General features: G+C 34.5%; 1 protein-coding gene across 1 annotated transcript in view; it reads right to left on the bottom strand.

The window, feature by feature from the left end:
• The window catches only part of LOC138310491 (adhesion G-protein coupled receptor G4-like), a 32,324-nt gene extending 16,495 nt beyond the window's left edge, over window positions 1-15,829 (bottom strand). Inside the window, exons 1-11 of the mRNA XM_069251765.1 lie at window positions 15,366-15,829; window positions 11,629-13,425; window positions 9,959-10,198; window positions 9,082-9,291; window positions 8,420-8,566; window positions 6,912-7,007; window positions 4,162-4,256; window positions 3,098-3,313; window positions 2,824-2,904; window positions 1,509-1,623; window positions 148-240 (exon numbers count right to left, since the gene is read on the bottom strand). Of these exons, the coding sequence (XP_069107866.1) occupies window positions 148-240; window positions 1,509-1,623; window positions 2,824-2,904; window positions 3,098-3,313; window positions 4,162-4,256; window positions 6,912-7,007; window positions 8,420-8,566; window positions 9,082-9,291; window positions 9,959-10,198; window positions 11,629-13,390 (3,055 nt within the window). The 5' untranslated portion in view covers window positions 13,391-13,425; window positions 15,366-15,829. The remainder of the gene's footprint in view (window positions 1-147; window positions 241-1,508; window positions 1,624-2,823; window positions 2,905-3,097; window positions 3,314-4,161; window positions 4,257-6,911; window positions 7,008-8,419; window positions 8,567-9,081; window positions 9,292-9,958; window positions 10,199-11,628; window positions 13,426-15,365) is intronic.
• Between the last annotated feature and the right edge of the window lie 3,877 nt (window positions 15,830-19,706).

Genomic DNA, 19,706 nt, shown 5'->3' with positions numbered 1-19,706 from the left:
ATAAAATCTTCAAAAATGAAATTATTACGCCGTTATATCAGCCAGTATTTCCTTCAAAGGTCGATAAAGTAAATATTTAAGCCAATGGAAATGCTTAATATAAGCAAAATTGAATTACCCAATTTAATTAATGCATTCGTTACTTACCCATTCCATTCTCGTCAAAGTTAAAGTCTATCCCAGCTGAACCATTAGGTGTGAAGGCGATACTAGAATTATTCGTATTCTCAATTTTGATAACTGTTGAATAAAGCATACATTTGCATGAGACGAAACTTTCATTAAAACAACGAGGATATGTTTCTTCTTGTTTTAATGCTGAACATTAAAGTTAAAATTAAAGTTAAAGTTTATTTTATGCCGATTGAATGAAGAAAGTGATAACTCTTATCACTTAGTAGAAGAAAGCAATATTCACAATCAATTTTGATATTGTTAATTTGCAATTAATTCATCAAAGTATAACTTGCCGATGAGATATCAAATTACGCATTGTTTGATTAATGTAAGTCCTAGTAGCAGCCAGGGTCATGTAAGGACGGTCTCCCATGTATTCGGTGTGTTGCATGTATGACGTGCGGGTGAGTGTTTTGGGAGACTGTGGTATATTCCTGTTGTGTCTTCTTGTTTAGTTGAATTGTTTCCCTTTTTATACTACTAAATCACGGAAGCAGGCCACCGAAGATACCAAGCAACACATTATTCTGACAACGGGCGGACCTGTCGTCCCACTCCCTTAATAGGGACCGCAGAATCAAAACAAAAATAGATTCCTGGTAATTCCCTTGTGGGCACAAGATGCTGATTGGGTATTCAGGGCGCATCAGTTTCAAATGTTAAAAGTGTGGGTTTGGCAATACATGTAGGTGTAAAATATTTAAAGAAATTTTAAAATTCTGTCAAGTGTGTTTCTGACAGGGGGGGCGGGGGTAATCAATATTGACATTTCATGATTATTTTGGTATATTTTTGGTGCGGAATTTAACATAAGATGGCACCCCCACCCTAGAAGTTTAGCAAGGTGGTAGATCTTAATTTCTTGTTATTCACAGGTATGCGAGATGCCAATCTTCAAAATTATTGACAGGTGACCAGACTTGGAAACTCCATTTAACCTGGATAGTGGCAAACGTGAACATATCGTATATAGTGAAATAATTTGGTTTTGCGGTCTCTTAGTGCTGACCGCTTAGCAGAAGCAGAAACTACCACTTTTATAAACTTTGGTGTGTCTCAGCCAGGGGACAGATCCCAAAGCCTTCCTCAAAAATGAAGTGGTGCTAAGGGAGACATTAGGGAGAAGAAAGTATGCTAGGAAAAAGAAAAGAAAGGATCCTAAATTAGTCGCCTTTTACGACCATGAAATAGGGGCAGCAGGTAAAATTCTAACGCACTAGCTACAGGGACATTGATCGATTCACAGAATCACTTTCTGTTGAACAAATGTCTGTATGATTACGTTTATCTTAAAAATGAATTAATGTAACTTCAGTATCAAAATACTTTACCTATGTTGTCTTTTTTAATGTCTACTGATTGTCCTGCAGACAAACTTTTTGCAACTGCGGTACCAAAATTTTCCACTGTTGACAATAGATTACCAGCAGCTGGTGCTGAATGTGCCTGTAACAAATCATTGTAAGATCTTAGTCTGAGGAATAGTTTAATAGCACATGAAATCACAATGCGTCAAGTCGTTCTGGAATTATTGGCGACCCAATGGTCTTAATGGTCTTCTGAATATCTCTTACTGACTACACATGCGTTCACAGTGGACATGAATAAAATACCATGATAGATATCAGTAATCATGAATAATAAACGATAGGTCCGGGCTGAATCTCTACAGTGACATTGATAAGTCCGGGCTGGATCTCTACAGTGACATTGATAAGTCCGGGCTGAATCTCTACTTTGATAAGTCCGGGCTGGATCTCTACAGTGACATTGATAAGTCCGGGCTAAATCTCTACATTGATAAGTCCGGGCTGAATCTCTACAGTGACATTGATAAGTCCGGGCTAAATCTCTACAGTGACATTGATAAGTCCGGGCTAAATCTCTACAGTGACATTGATAAGTCCGGACTGAATCTCTACATTGATAAGTCCGGGTTGAATCTCTACATTGATAAGTCCGGGCTGGATCTCTACAGTGACATTGATAAGTCCGAGCTGAATCTCTACATTGATAAGTTCGGGCTGGATCTCTACAGTGACATTGATAAGTCCGGGCTAAATCTCTACATTGATAAGTCCGGGCTGGATCTCTACAGTGACATTGATAAGTCCGGGCTAAATCTCTACAGTGACATTGATAAGTCCGGGCTGAATCTCTACATTGATAAGTCCGGGCTGGATCTCTACAGTGACATTGATAAGTCCGGACTGAATCTCTACAGTGACATTGAAGACGTCTATAGCAGTATCCTCAAGAAAGTAGATTTAGCAACTCTCTTGCTTTTCCAGTCCGTCCACAGGAAAAAATAGCACTTGGTCAATATCATTTTAGAAACGATTTTAAACCAATCTCGTTGACAGACATGTTTTTAAAAATGCACGAGAACAATGATAATGATTTCAATATACGGAAATATCGGTTATGTTACCATGTCATTTTCGCAGCTGCATTTCTATTTTGTAGCTGTCACCTGCTAACCGGGACTTTTACCCTCCCGCCCTGTGTTAAAGTATGGTATGTATATGAACCATATAACCACTTATTTTTACAAGAATCGTATCCTTACTCTATGTTACCGCTGTTCAGATAAACATACCTTCAAACTACTTTCTGGTTAACAGTATCCTGACCTTGATCACTCACCTCCTCACTATGTTCATCAACTTCTTCCCATGAACCTGAGTTGGTTACTGACAGCAAGTCGTCAATTATGCCCACGAAGTTCTACAATAAAGTTATGTGTAAGTAATGTTAAACTTGTCGGAATGTTTTAAATACACGTGTTTACATTTCAAAACACCATGCATAAGCACACACAAATCTCAGGACAAAGCGATATGTCAGCGCAGCAGCTTTGAATCCGATTGAGAAGATGATTCAGCATTCTCGATTATGGTTTCGACAAATATTTGCATACCTGCTGTTTACTCTCATCCAATATAATTGTACTTGTGTCTTCGGTGATCATGCTAACCATTGTTTCTAAAACGACAGAAGTCTGCTTCAGAGTCCCAGAAGATAATGTTCCACTGCTAGCACTTGCGGTGTCGACGGTGACATTTTTTATACTCTCCAGCACATCACCTATCGCTTTAACTTTCTGTTCATCGGGAAGGTCCTTGACATTTTCAAGCTGAAATATCACGAAAATAATTTTAAATCAATACACATTCTGCAGATAATCCTTTTTGACCAGTAGACATCCGTAGTCGATAAACATTTAATGTTACTAAATATCATTTTCTCTCGCATTCAAATATTAAAATATCCACAATTTCGTTGATCAAGCTTAGAAAATCCGTCTTGTTAGACCTATATGTATAATGCAAAATCCACGTGAACTTATATATTTAGACATGAGAGGAAAATTGGTTTACAATAGAGAATTCTGAATGTGCCTTTATACTTTAAACTATAGAAGGAAAGTCACAATCCACTAATGTCCTCAAAAGATCGCAGATTTAAGCAAAATTCCATTCCATTCTAAGATGCATTTTTGTTTTACGTATGTTGTATATTTCAACGCCATAATACACGATATTTTAAATTTTGTTCGCCGTATTCAAAGAATCCCCTTTATATAAATATCTTTATAAAATTAATAGTGACGCAACACCCTTTCAGAAAGAGGATTCTTTCTTTAAAAACGTGGTGTTAGCTGTCTCGGTATTTTTTGTCGTCAACAATTATAGCTTTTCATATACAATGCATTTCTCGCTGGTCAACTACGGTTGACTGGTCAATATTTTTTTTAGAATTTGTTTGTTTTTGACGATTTTCAGGGAAAGATCATTAATTCACTGTCGAACATATTTTATACAAATATATGTAATTACAAACTACTACTTTTATAGACTTTGGTGTGTCTCGGCCAGGAGACAGAATCCAGAGCCTTCCTCACAGGCTCAACTCAAGGCCAAAAGTGAGGGGGTGCTAAGGGAGGCATAAGAAAGATAAAACCGAAAATATCTACATATATACCTGCTGCGATGCCTCGTTGATCTCCTTTCTAACACAGTTCATCATGTTTGTAACACCCCAGCTTCCGTCTTCCTGGCAATGGCGACTTGCTGTACCTAGTATCATTTACATTCACATATTTGTCAAAACATACTAATGTAAGCTATATTACGTAAAAAAAAGTCCTAGAGAGCAGAGAGCAAATGATGTGCTAGAACTTTTAGACCGCATTCATTTACCTACGGAAGCATATAATTGCAACATTCTTATTTCTATATATATATATATATATATATATTTCCATATTTTGAAGCCCCACTACCTTTCCGAAACAACATTTAATTCTTAAAATTGGGATGTAAAGCGAGATTGATAGTTTTGTAGAGTGGCAAAACTTATTAACTTAATATGTTTAAAATACACTTACTCTACATTTCAATTAAAATAGATTGAAGCGGGTAGTCTTATGTTTCCCGCCGGCGTCCTTATAACCACGTGTTGATTAACTATTACGATGCAAGACGATAAAACAGTGAAATGAATAGTCACTGTTAACATAGATGACAATCCTTAATGAAGACAAAATGGAACAGCCATTTTGAAGGTGAGCAGTCGACGTTTCCATTTCAACATTATTATCATCATCGTGGTCATTTTTGGGTGTCATTTATACCCCCATAGACCGCGTGATCTTGGTTAGTTTATATATTGTATAGTAGAAGTGGCAAGTGTATGTGAATACAATTATCATATGTTTTGTTTCTGTGTTTATATGCTGTGTTTCTGTGTTTATATGTTGTGTTTCTGTGTTTATATGTTGTGTTTCTGTGTTTATAAGTTGTGTTTCTGTGTCTATATGTTGTGTTTCTGTGTCTATATGTTGTGTTTCTGTGTTTATATGTTGTGTTTCTGTGTTTATATGTTGTGTTTCTGTGTCTATATGTTGTGTTTCTGTGTTTATATGTTGTGTTTCTGTGTTTATATGTTGTGTTTCTGTGTTTATATGTTGTGTTTCTGTGTCTATATGTTGTGTTTCTGTGTTTATATGTTGTGTTTTATAAGTTGTGTTTCTGTGTTATATGTTGTGTTTCTGTGTTTATATGTTGTGTTTCTGTGTTTATAGTTGTGTTTCTGTGTTTATATGTTGTGTTTCTGTGTTTATATGTTGTGTTCTGTGTTATATGTTGTGTTTCTGTGTCTATATGTTGTGTTTCTGTGTCTATATGTGTTGTGTTTCTGTGTTTATATGTTGTGTTTCTGTGTTTATATGTTGTGTTTCTGTGTTTATATGTTGTGTTTCTGTGTTTATATGTTGTGTTTTGTGTTATATGTTGTGTTTTCTGTGTTATATGTTGTGTTTCTGTGTTATATGTTGTGTTTCTGTGTTATATGTTGTGTTTCTGTGTCTATATGTTGTGTTTCTGTGTTATATGTTGTGTTTCTGTGTTATATGTTGTGTTTCTGTGTTATATGTTGTGTTTCTGTGTTATATTGTGTTTCTGTGTTATATGTTGTGTTTCTGTGTTTATATGTTGTGTTTCTGTGTTATTGTTGTGTTTTGTGTTTATAGTTGTGTTTCTGTGTTATATGTTGTGTTTCTGTGTTTATAGTTGTGTTTCTGTGTCTATATGTTGTGTTTCTGTGTTTATATGTTGTGTTTCTGTGTTTATGTTGTGTTTCTGTGTTATATTTGTTTCTATATGTTGTGTTTCTGTGTTATATGTTGTGTTTCTGTGTTATATGTTGTGTTTCTGTGTTTATATGTTGTGTTTCTGTGTTTATAGTTGTGTTTCTGTGTTTATATGTTGTGTTTCTGTGTTTATATGTTGTGTTTCTGTGTTATATGTTGTGTTTCTGTGTTTATATGTTGTGTTTCTGTGTTTATATGTTGTGTTTCTGTGTCTATATGTTGTGTTTCTGTGTCTATATGTTGTGTTTCTGTGTTTATATGTTGTGTTTCTGTGTTTATATGTTGTGTTTCTGTGTTTATATGTTGTGTTTCTGTGTCTATATGTTGTGTTTCTGTGTTTATATGTTGTGTTTCTGTGTTTATAGTGTGTTTCTGTGTCTGTGTGTTCGTATATGTTGTGTTTCTGTGTCTATATGTTGTGTTTCTGTGTCTATATGTTGTGTTTCTGTGTCTATATGTTGTGTTTCTGTGTCTATATGTTGTGTTTCTGTGTCTATATGTTGTGTTTCTGTGTCTATATGTTGTGTTTCTGTGTCTATATGTTGTGTTTCTGTGTTTATATGTTGTGTTTCTGTGTTTATATGTTGTGTTTCTGTGTCTATATGTTGTGTTTCTGTGTTTATACGTTGTGTTTCTACGTTGTGTTTCTGTGTTTATATGTTTTGTTTCTGTATTTATATGTTTTGTTTCTGTATTAATATGTTGTGTTTTTTCTGTGTTTATATGTTGTGTTTTTTCTGTGTTTATATGTTGTATTTCTGTGTTTGTAAGGTGTAGTTTTAACGTGCTGTGGTGACGTTATCACACACTATTGTGACACGAGAGAAACTCATCATTGTAGTAACAACACAGCATCGCTACTGATTTTAGACTTCTTATCATATCACGTAAGTCATTAAGAAAACTATAATTTGCACGTTCAACCAAGTCCCGCCTAAAGTTCCAAGTAATTGAACCTAGACAAGTTCGGATTGCGCTCTGTATATATTCGGAAATCTTACTTCAGTAAAGTATATGCTACAACCATAACATCTTACGATCCGATCACTATAATAAACAGAGGATACATGTACATACTTACCAGCGTTTGGTGGGGGACATTCTTTTTCCAAAGTATAACCCACTGGGCTTTTTTCCCAATCGATATTATTGTTATCCCTGTCTTTTTCGCAAAATCCTGTCGAAATCGAAAGTGAATCAAAAATAGACAAAATGACTTTTATCGAAGATTAGATAGGTGTTTTTTTTTAGAAAAAAAATCCCGATTTATTTATGTTTTTTTTTTTTTTTTACATTTAAAGGTTATACACAACAGATTATATCATAAACTTGTTGGTCCCTGAAACCTGATCATTCCTTCGTAACAACCCATGATACATAAAAATACTGCTACTTCAGATATATACGGATGGGTTTATCAAGTTCGTTATGCCTTATTACCATTGTAAAAAATATGATTGCCAAATGTTAAAATCACCATGATTATATACTAAAAAATTGCCCCTTGTCAAAACTTGATTTTGAGAAGATCATTAAATATTCAGTCAAAGAGGTATGATCACTTTCCGCCTGCCACGACCAAGACCGCTCACAGCTCACACTCGAGCTAAAATACTCTACAGGTAAAAAATGTCACGTGATGTATTATGGATCTCCATATTCCAAAATAGAATACTAATGTCGTTGTCTGTTTTATTGTTCGCATATAAATGGCAAACGTAACATCATTATATAATTCTGATGTACAGTATATTATTAATGGTAATAAGATGTCTAATTCTGTGCAAAAACTACGTATCCTACTGATATATATTGACCTTTTGATGTTTACGATGTATTGGATAGACACGAAAACATGTATTAATCATATAGCGGTAATGACATTTATACGGACATTATATATATCATTTGATATCATTCATTTGATATCAAATATAATTCAAAATTTCAAATTTCTATTTAAATTACAAAGCAAATGATTTCTGTTGCTTGTCAAAATTTAATAAAAAGTAGAGCCATGTTCGTGAATCGGCTCTCAATCTCGATCTTCAGATTACAGTGCAACGACTCAACCACATAAGCTATGAAGATCTTTTAGAAAAAAATAAGTGTTCTGATTTTAATGTACACGCAGTAAGCTTAAATTTGAAGTATATATTATACGTTCTTTTCATTTTTGGTACGAGCGCATCGGAGGACCACTTTTTAGGAATATGATTGAAATTGCTATTTCACTGTGCACATACTGGTGACCGTAATATATATTTCGGTCATCAAAAATGGATACCGGTGTAACGTTTTAAAATTGACCTCGGACATTCTTCAAAGTTGAAACTGACCCCGAATGCCGTTGAAAATGGAACATAACGTTGAAAATTGAGAGCTTCTAGGGTCAATTCTCAACGGCAGTTGTTGAAAAATCACCGTTGGATAATGACTGTGACAAACTCTCAACGGATGATCTGTTCAAAAATGAAACATAATTCACGAGTTCTGTTATCGCCTTTCCTCTTATACATGTATTCGCCCCTTCTGTGTTAAGCCAAACACATGAATTAAAAAACTTTTTGTAAAAGGCTTTCTACTTACGTGTGCTTTTATAAACTACCACTGTGCTGTTGACTTGACCCACACATCCTCCCGATGTAAACCGTCTACACACCTTGCACTGGTAAGTGCCATTTTTCTTTATAATAGTTAAAGGCAAACTCGATGCCGATGTGTTATAGGCGGTGTCTGCAATAGATTTTATCTGAATTTGAATTTAGATTATGTTCAAATAACTATACTCATATCCATATACAGGTATTGTATTTCAATTTTTTAAATAGAAAACGATGTTCGGCGATGAGTCCTCAATTCACCGTTAGGAGTTTAAACATTAGATAAGTTCCGTTTAGCTGCGAAACATTTTGAATAATGATAATACGGAAGGGGTGTCGATTGGAGACCTCTGGTAGCAGTGACTTACATTTCGAAATTAGGTTATGTTTTTATTTGAATTATCATCAACACACCAATGCATAATAATTAAGGAAACACATTCAAAAATATAATTTGTTTTCGTCAAAATTGGACCAAACAGAAAAATGGCATCCCTGTTTAACTCCTCATAACTTGAAAGAGATTTTGATCTGTCTTCAATTCTATGTTATATCATTATTACCTGGCCCCCCGGTATCTGTAACAAAAGCATTACGTATTAGATATTGCTCCCAGCGAGTCCAAACAGACACCCTTCCTTACGTTACCGTTTTGAAGGAATACTCCATCATGGAACCAGGTGAAAAACCAATCTGGTGCGGTGATTCTTTCGATATTCTCTATAGTACAAGTCAGTAAACCATCGCTGCCTTCCTCTATCAATACATACGGCGGGGAAATGCTTACAATAGGCAGTGACTGTATTGTTAAATGAAACATGGCACTGGAATTGTTAAGCAAGTGACAAGAAACCATGCCTACAATGAAAACAGTTACGTTAATTGATTTTATATTCCAGCTTACAGATTATCGATTTAAAATCGTCACATAATTACATTTCATTGATAACAAGTGATAAAATCAGTATATGTTTTTGTTTTAGATATCATATCATTAATAACTGATTTTATCATTGATTTTGATACATCCTATAAGAAACAGAATATAAAACAACCGCTTGCAATTAAAACACTGTAGTATTTAGCATTATTAAACTAAATATATACAGGGGTTTGGAATCTCACAAAGTTTCTTACAAAGAATTGCCCTTTTCATTAATCAAATAAAAAATATAATAATATAAATCTGTCTACCTTTTATCTTGATAATCATAGGTGAATTACTACCATTTTTGCGGTTAATTAGTTATATCATCGCTTTGACATGCGAGATCCAAACGAGAACTTGACTGATGAATAATAACCGTTAACAACACCATAGTTTATAACATCTAGAATGTCGTCATCACATGTTATCCAAAGTTATTAAGTTAAACCATCTTTAGTTTCCTGCATTTTTCTTACAGATATGTCTCATAGGAAAATATGGAAGTGTTATGTAGTATGTTTGCATTTACAGGGCTTACATCTAATGAGTTCACCTAGTGTATCCAGATATCATACCTGTGGCACAGTTTTTATTTACCTTCGTCAAACACAGATAATGTGTGAATGTCCATCTCAGAGTAAACGTATCCAGTGTATATTGTTGAATTCCTGATTGTAATCTTTGAGCTGTTCTTTGTCACTGGATAACCTTTCACTTTCCATTTGACAACACCACATTCTCCAACTGCATTAAATCTACAGGCAAAGGTCACATTACCCTTTTCCTCGAGGGACATAGGCCACATTGTAGTTGAAGTATTGCCCAGACGAATACAACCTGAATGTTGTGGTAAAAAATAAAAGGTTTACCCATTTTTGATGCAATACTATAGAATTGAGTTATGCAATTTACTCTCTGTTTAATGTTGTTGTAGATTTAATGTTAATCCGACAATTCTGACCAAAATATCACGATGTTTTCTTACCTTCTTAAACAAAAAATATGCGTTATCTGAATTTACCATTTTACCCTGATCGATAAAATACATTTGATGATGTAAGGTTTTGTTCAAATATGACCATCCAAAAAACTAATACAAACTAAAAGGATCTAGTTATGACCTTTGATTTTAAATATATGATTTTGTACTGAGAGTCCAAACCAAATGGATGGGTCAGGATCCGAGATCAACGACTCAGAAAACATGTTAAAGTGATTGAATATACCAATTATATAATATGGCTTTCAGCTCAATGATGTTGTCTTAACATGTATGTGGTTCCAAAGTACCAAAGTAAAAGACAAGGCATTAATTAACAATACATTTTTACATCACGGGCGAAGGCGAAACATAGTTGTTAACAATATAACTGAATCAAACTTTGATATGGATCAATGAATCTAGAATATTGAAACGTCAAGTGCGCCGCTAATTGACGGTGTCACTACGGTATCATTCTGAATACTTTAAATTTGTTTAAAGATGCTCCAACGCCAACAGCGCATAAATGATATTCATCAGTTGAACAATAACTGGTGTTTAATCCTGTATATATGTTTAAGTAACACAAAAAAAAAAATAAAAAAAAAATAAAAAAAAATTATTGTGCCTTTAGTGCAGGCGCAATCAGTTCTTCATTCCATATAGGATATAGGGCCATGGAATTTTTTCGGATGCAATAAATTAGTTTTCATATCTTTAACTTGAAGTAAAATTAGAAGCTGAAACTTTTCAATGTTGGTAATGGTGTAAAATAAGTAACTTTTGTAACTGAAGAAACATACTAAATCGTCTGCTACTGTTTATGATAGTGAAAAAATACTATTTGTCAGCGTTGGAGCATCTATAACACAATATGCCCTAAAAATATAGTAAAGTATATAGCAGTATAATTTTGTGTAAGGATATACACAATATAAAATATTAAATATTTATATTAATTCCATACACTATTAGGAAATACCGTCAAGCCCAAACATTTTTAATGATTCTTTAAGATCCTGTCAAAAAAAATTTGTATCAGGAGAAGAGAAAATGTAGCGGGCAGACCGAGGCTCGAACCCGGGACATCCGAACACTATGTTATATCCTCTACCGATCGAGCTATCTGTCACCAATGACAAAACTACAAAAACAACAATATTATTACATAAAATGTGTTAATCACAGTAATTTACAGGAATGGAGAAATCACCAAAAATATTAAGACGCAAAATACGTCTATAATTAAACCATTTTAAGATATATATGACAGTTACTGCCTTACCTTGAGTGGTTGTTGGGTAGGTTATCGGTGTAGAGTAATCACTCGTCCAGGATGATAAAACAGTGGTCGAAGTTGTGGTAGGGGAGGATGGGGGATACATTGTCGCGGTAGTGGAAGTTGATAATGGTACGTTTACCGTAGACGTAGTTGGTAAATTTGTATTTGTTGTAGACGGAGCTACAGCCGTGGGTGTAGTAGTAGGCGTTGTTGCTGACAATGAAACAGATGCGGCTGTATACGTAGTTAGTGGCGTTGTAGCAGGAATAGTTGTTGGCGTTATTGTTGTAGGCGAAGTTGTTGATGGCGTTGTTGTTGTAGGCATATGTGTTGTAGGCGTAGTTGTTGTAGGTGTAGTTGCTGTAGGTGTAGTTGTAGTAGGTGAAGTTGTTGTAAGCGTAGTTGTTGTAGATGTAGTTGTTGCAGGCGTAGTTGCTGTAGGTGTAGTTGTAGTAGATGTAGTTGTTGTAGGTGCAGTTGTTGTAGGTGTAGTTGTTGTAGGTGTAGGTGTAGTTGTTGTAGGTGTAGTTGTTGTAGGTGTAGTCGTTGTAGGTGTAGTTGTTGTAGGCGTAGTTGTTGTAGGCGTAGTTGTTGTGGATGAAGTTTTAGGTGTAGTTGTTGTAGGTGTAGTTGTTGTAGGTGTAATTGTAGTAGGCGTAGTTGTAGTAGGTGTAGTTGTTGTAGGTGCAGTTGTTGTAGGTGTAGTTGTTGTAGATGTAGTTGTTGTAGGTGTAGTTGTTGTGGGTGTAGTTGTTGTAGGTGTAATTGTTGTAGGTGTAGTTGTTGTAGGTGTAGTTGTTGGAGTAGTAGTTGCTGTAACTGTTGGTGGAGTTGTTTGCGTAGTTGTTAGCATAGTTGTTGGTGTAATTGTTTGTGTAGCTGTTGACATAGGCGTTTTTTTAGTTGTTAGCATAGTTGTAGTTGTAGTTGTTGGTGTAGTAGTTGGTGTAGTTGTTGGTGTAATAGTTGGTGTAGTTGTTGGTGTAGTAGTTGGTGTAGTAGTTGGTGTAGTTGTTGGTGAAGTTGTTGGTGTAGTTGTTGGTGTAGTAGTTGGTGTAGTTGTTGGTGTAGTAGTTGGTGTAGTAGTTGGTGTAGTTGTGGTTGAAGTAGTTGGTGTAGTTGTTGTTTGGTGTAGTAGTTGGTGTAGTTGTTGGTGTAGTTGTTGGTGTAGTAGTTGGTGTAGTAGTTGGTGTAGTTGTTGGTGTAGTAGTTGGTGTAGTTGTTGGTGTAGTAGTTGGTGTAGTAGTTGGTGTAGTTGTTGGTGTAGTAGTTGTGTGTTAGTTGTTGGTGTAGTAGTTGGTGTAGTAGTTGGTGTAGTTGTTTGTGGTGTAGTAGTTGGTGTAGTTGTTGGTGTAGTAGTTGGTGTAGTAGTTGGTGTAGTTGTTGGTGTAGTAGTTGGTGTAGTTGTTGGTGTAGTAGTTGGTGTAGTTGTTGGTGTAGTAGTTGGTGTAGTAGTTGGTGTAGTTGTTGGTGTAGTAGTTGGTGTAGTAGTTGGTGTAGTTGTTGGTGTAATAGTTGGTGTAATAGTTGGTGTAGTAGTTTGTGTAGTTGTTGGTGTAATAGTTGGTGTAGTTGTTGGTGTAGTTGTTGGAAGATTAGTTATCAATGGGGAAGTAGTAGTAGCCGAAGTAGTAGACTTTGCTGTTTTGTGTGTAGACGTTAAAGGTAAAGTTTTCGTAGGGGTGGTTGGTGTTGGCGGAGATGACGAGAAGCTTGTACCTGAGTACAAGGCCAAGAGTAGCACTGGGAGTGGGTTACACATCATCTTATAATTAGACCTGTAGACGCGTGCCAGGAATTCTACAATGGAATGGTAAGATGTATATTAGCACTTAACGATATTGATAAAATCATATAATTACACAATTCATTTTACCGTCCCCGGAACTATCTTATCTGCGCATGTACATGACAGATGACATGGTTCGACTTACAACGTGAAGCTCACATCGGGAGTGTTTGATGCCTGACGTGACGTGATTGACACATCACATTTAGTAACGAAACAATATATTTCTGAACCCTTATGACCTACCAATGACGAAATTAACTGGAAATGGAGAATTTTGACCAAAAACGAAAAATTGGCATAACTTATTTTATTGATCAAAATTTAATGTGACAAATGTCTACGGGTTTGGGATAACAATGAAGGCACTATTGCTATTCCAGCAAAGTGCAACTGAAGCAGTCGACCGTTTTAATGAAGAGTTGGTGAACGGAACCAAGCTTTTCTACTTCACAATTATTTACAATTAGGCAATAAGCCTCAAAATAAAGTCTAAACAAGCAAATTCGTGGAATTTCAATCCCCCGCTTTCAGGACATATTGTAGGTAAACATCATTGAGGTTATGTTTTACCTTGGTTGAAACATGAAAAAATAAACTGAAGTCTTACTCGTAAGACATTTAATTTTGTTACCAAGTTTGAAGAAAATCGGTTTATTTATTACAGTTATTGTACGGAAGTGGCAGAAAATATTTTTTTTAGTAATTCAAAGGGTCATAACTCCGCTAAATAAAGTCCATCGACAGTCGCGATCGAACTTGGCCGAGCCCTTAAGGCATAACATGTACAGATGTATTGCACAGATACGAAGTGTTAAAGACAGACGGACAGACAGACGGACAAACCCAAATTAATATCCCCTGTTCGGAGAAAGCGGGGGATAATAACAAAGGACTAAAAAAAACTTGATATACAAAACGATACAAAGAAAAGAAACTTCGAATATCAAAATAAAATGTGCCCACCTGTCAACCAATATGTTATCTGACCAACTCCAATGTGTATTGTCACAGTATAGAACTTTAAAGAGCCTATTATTCAAAACCAAAAATCAGTGGTGCCTCCCGGCCATGTTGTTTTCTAATTTATCCGAAATAAAATGCAATATGCACAACTAAAGACCAAGAGAAACCTACAATTGAAATAGTTCAATACATTATAATAGCAACAGTTATTTAAAATCCATAATAACTGTCTGTCCGCCATCCATACCATTTTCCGATCGATCTGATAATGCATTATGATAAACAGCGACCAAGGGGAAGATATATACGTGATTTCAGATATTTTCAGTACCTTCGGTGAAATAACGACAACATACAGGACGTTTGAAATAATTCCCCAAGAGAAAAAACAAAAGTTTTATTAAAGATGCTCCACCGCTGACAAATGGTATTTTTTCACTATCTAAAACAGGAGCAAAAGATGTAGTATTTTTCTTCACTTACAAAAGTTACTTACTTTACACCATTATCACCAATGAAAAGTTTGAGCTTCTAATTTTTCTTAAAGTTAAAAGTATGAAAAATAATTAATTGCATCCCGAAAAAATCCGTGGCACTATATCCTATACGGAATCAACGATTGCGCATGCACCAAAGGCAAAATAAATTATTATATATTATTTTCTGTGTTAATTAGACATATAAACACCAATTATTGTTCAAGTGATGAATATCATTTATGTTCGGTCGGCGGTGGAGCATCTTTGATAAAGTTGAAACTTTACTACTTTGCAAAGATATATATAGTTTCCTTCTCCGGTTGGCTATAACATTTGTAATACAAACACCAAGTATTGATTATACCCCGGGTATAAAACTAAATTTGAATTTTTCATTTCGATCAAACATGGCAATAGACCGATAAACACTCCTAAATCATCTTTAATAACTTTGCGTACCCAGAGGCAGTTAAACAATCATTGACATTGAATTTCATAACACTTACCTGTTGGTAAAAGTCTTCGTTGTTCTAAATAAACCCTTCACCCGACAGTAGCTCTAAGATAATCGGCTGACCAGGAAACAATCACGTATGTCTTCTTATCTAGAACGAATCCTTGAGTACCTGTTAAAATGAACGGTGAATCAATATCTACACAATTTTGGCGGTCTGATATTGTTATCAGTACGATCATGTTTAACAGATTACCCGACGTCAAATTTATTGCATGTATTTAAAGGACCAAAGTTTGATTTTGTTTCAATGTTTCCGTAGTGTATTTGTAGCTATTTACACTCGTTATAAATCAAAGGAGGTTAGTCTTTGCATTTCAAAATATATAACAAGGATGCATGTTTTATAGGTAAAATTTACAACGAAAAAAATCAATATTCTTGTGTCCGTTACATTATGATCTAGTTTATCAGGGCCCAGTTTATTGTTCGTGAGTTAATTAGGCTAATCACAGTTTTTACAACAATTTTCAAATCTAGATGAAATGATCTGGTAATGCAAATATTACAAAATTAAAAAAAAAATATTAAGAACCCGATTCTTACTTGCTGACTTTCGTGCAGACATAATCACAAATTTTTCAGTATACAAGAAATGAAAATTTCATTAATCAAATGATTAAGCTAATCATCCTTTGAACAAATAGGCCCAGAGTTGTATCCATAGAAAGAACTAAAAAGTAATCAACATTCATATTCAGAGAGAGAGCATTTTTATCAGTTTTAAGTTTCTTCCTTTATTTGAAAGAAAAACAAGAAAAATTGACATATATCATATTTTAGTAACCGACAAATGTAATTCTTTTATATGTTAAATGTTTTTTTGTAAAATTAACTTGTACGGAAAATGACATCTGTAATTATCTTAAATGCTTGAAAATTTTGTGTAAACTCAACATATACGGAAAATGGGCAAATACCTTACCATTCATTTCAATTTTTAATGATAATTTACCTTTTCATTAGAAAACGATAATGCCTGTACTTTTTGCAATTTATACCTATATTTATATCTCGATCACTGACCTAGATACTTGATGACTTTTCATTAACTAAAGATACTACATCCCCTGTAATAACTAGTGATGTTTTCATGCCTATATATTACTTTTTTAGTACACTAATTGAATTCAGAACATAAAATGTTATTAAAGTAAACTGCTTTTCCCCATTTTTATCAAGTCTATTTTGAAACAGTTTATGTTGGCTGGTGTACTACACTTTCAGGTAGACTGTTCCACAACTTCACAATGAAAGAGTGTTGTTTGTCGAGTGCTGCTTTATCATAAATGCCATTCGTTATTTTGAAAGGTCCAATCATATCCCCTACTATCCTTCGACATGTCAGTCTTGGTAGATTTCAGATTTTGAGTCTTTCTTTGTAATTCCCAGAAGACATTTCGTGGCTGTACGCCACACCGATTCGAACATATTGGTATCCTTAATCTGAACTTGCGGAATCCAGTTGCGCTCTACCTAAACTTTTGTACCGAGGAATGCATGATTTTTTTTATCCATGAAATTTCTTCTAGGTATACCGAAAAACGCATTTGCCTTTTTGATCTTTTCACTTAATATATCATTATAAAATGTTATATATAAATTAATTGTATCAAAGAGATGTGTACATTTAAAGTAAAACAACCGATTAATAAATACATTTTCGGAGCAAAATGTCATGTAAACCCCTTTAACCTTTAAACTTTTATTTGTTTTACCTTTAAACGTTTACAACATTTTGTAATCCCGATGGTAGAATTTCCATATCCTTCATATCCACGTATGAAAGAGTATTTTTCTCTTATACCTCCATATTTTATTATAATTTCTTACTAGGAGGTTCCGACATTTTGATATAAATTCGAAAAAAGCGACCGGAAGTCAAGTCTCCATACATGAAAATTGGGTGATATTTTCAAAGCAAATCCCGTCGTTTGTATCGTTTAAAGTAAATACAGCCTAATTTGTGGAAAAAAAATGTTTAAATTGTATCGAAAAAATAGTAATTTTGTAAACGCTGTGACGTCATGGGACTTATTTGCATGGGTAGTCTTGCAATACAGCTTCAGGCGACATGAGTGTATTGCCCTAGATTAGCCAGTAGCACAGGTGTAGGTATGAGAGAAAAGGGTTACGTAGGGTGTAAATGTGAAGGACACTTATGTGTGGTATGTACAATATGATGCACGGATATTTTAGGAAGTTTATGACGATAGCACATTGGATCACTTAACAACACCAGAAAACATCACATATATTGTATTGAGGCAACATTACATGCATAAGTTTAAATTATGTCTATATTTCTATACTGGCTATATATGCTAATAATGTTACCATGAATTAACTATTTGTAGTACAGTCTTGTGTTGCCGAGTGTCTGATGTAATTACACAATGTATGCGAGTTGTAACAAATTTTGTAGGTCAACTTCGGTTTATTCTGTTTATACAAATGTTTCAAATGGCGTGAGCAAGGTTTCCCAGCAATAAGCATGCAATAGCATAATCTTGCGTGTTTTTACGACTTTTCCAGTATATAGGTCCGTGCGTCTCAGGGCTTAGATTCTCACTTCTGTTTTAGGAGGCCCGGTGTGGGTACGTCTTGGGATATCTCTCAGTGGAATTTTCCGGTAGGGATGGTCGAGGATATTTCATCAATTTCGAGTGGTATGTCATGTATGTTGTTCTACATGTAAGTGTTCTATGTGATTTTCGTAACTAGGAAACTTTTTGTGATTGGAATTGTCAACAATCTAGGAATCGTTTTGGTAATTATTATGGCCTATCATGACTTTTAAGTAATATATTTATTATTATTATGTTTTTATTCAGAAGGTTTAGGAAATATTAATTTTGTAAACATGATATGATTTTGGAGATATCACGATTTGTTTACATTTTTAGTAAAACATTATAAAGGAATCATGGGATAGTCGCGGTGTGAATGTGTTGATACCTTCGACACCAGTATGGTATAGACTGTTCACAAGCAGTGCAATATATATTAGGTCAATTCTTTATTTTTTTATCAGTATTGTTTAGGTGTAATCAGGAAACAGTTAGGGTCTTAAAAAGGGAGACAAACTACAGAATCATTAATTTATCGACTGAGGTCGAAAAGATTTTACAGATTATGCACTGATCATACATTACAGCTTCCTTGTTACTATTAGATTATTGACATTTACATTAAATACTCTGAGTAACAGAATTATTCAAATTCTCACTTGGCCACTAAAATAATTGAAATACTTCGTTTTCCTTTTACTTCAGAAAATATTTTAATTGACTGCCATTTTGACATTTTGCCATATTCTTGGTTTTTCTTGGGTTTTTTTCATCTATCATTTCTGTTATTAAAACATCATACTCGTCATTTACATACCCATGATAAAAAAAAAGAAAAAGTATTTATCCGCCATCTTGATGACGTTGTAACCGAATGTTCATCCCAGTTGAAAAAATGTTACATGTTGATTTCATAATCGGTATGGTATAAGGGTTAAACAATCTTTGGTTCGATAAGTTTGGGTGGGAAACTTAAAAAAAACCTATCTGGCTCGGAACTAGTGTATGATGTTTAATATCAGAGAAGGCAAGACCTTAAAGGGCACAGCATGATGTTTTAGCAACCAAATACAAATATATTAATGCATACCAAAAGTGAATTTTATGGAGATAACTGAGCAGACTTAACTTTTTTGTCATAATGTCACACTCTATCTTTACTCTCCCATTTGAGTAGAAAAAAATGGTATTTCCATACCATATATTCCGTTTGTGGTGAACTGGTTATTCTGGAATTTGGAAGAGAGAGTGTATCATTTCAACACCACAAAAACTATATATTTTACCAAAAGGTTGAAATAAAACGCGAAAACATATTTCTGAAGCTTAAAGTGAACAGTCGGGCAAGGATGGCTAAAGTCGGTAAAAATGGTGTGAATGTATCCAGTATAATTTCTTATGAAATGGAAAAATAAAAATCTCTCGTCAAAATCTGTCTGCGTACGAAGAAATTAATTTAAAGTATGGGAATTCTAAAACTTCCTCCCGGCACACTATGTCCGTGGTTACATTTCCACACAGCCTCGCTTTCAATGCTTTCAACTTTTCTTTACTTTAATGGTCAGAACTGGGAAACTATGCAGAACTTGACAGTCGTATTAATATGTGAGAACTTTTGGAAGGCCAATGAACGCATTTAGACTGGTTTTCTTTGCCCGACTATTCACTTTAAAATGGTTTTAAAACAATATGGGATCAATCATTGTATTAGCAAATAGAATGTAATAAATAAGTTAGTAAAGTAAAAGAAATCAAATTACTGT

Source organism: Argopecten irradians, chromosome 1 (assembly GCF_041381155.1).
Source record: "Argopecten irradians isolate NY chromosome 1, Ai_NY, whole genome shotgun sequence".
NCBI classification, from domain to species: Eukaryota; Metazoa; Mollusca; class Bivalvia; order Pectinida; family Pectinidae; genus Argopecten; species Argopecten irradians.
This window is presented reverse-complemented; position numbering and strand designations above follow the sequence as displayed.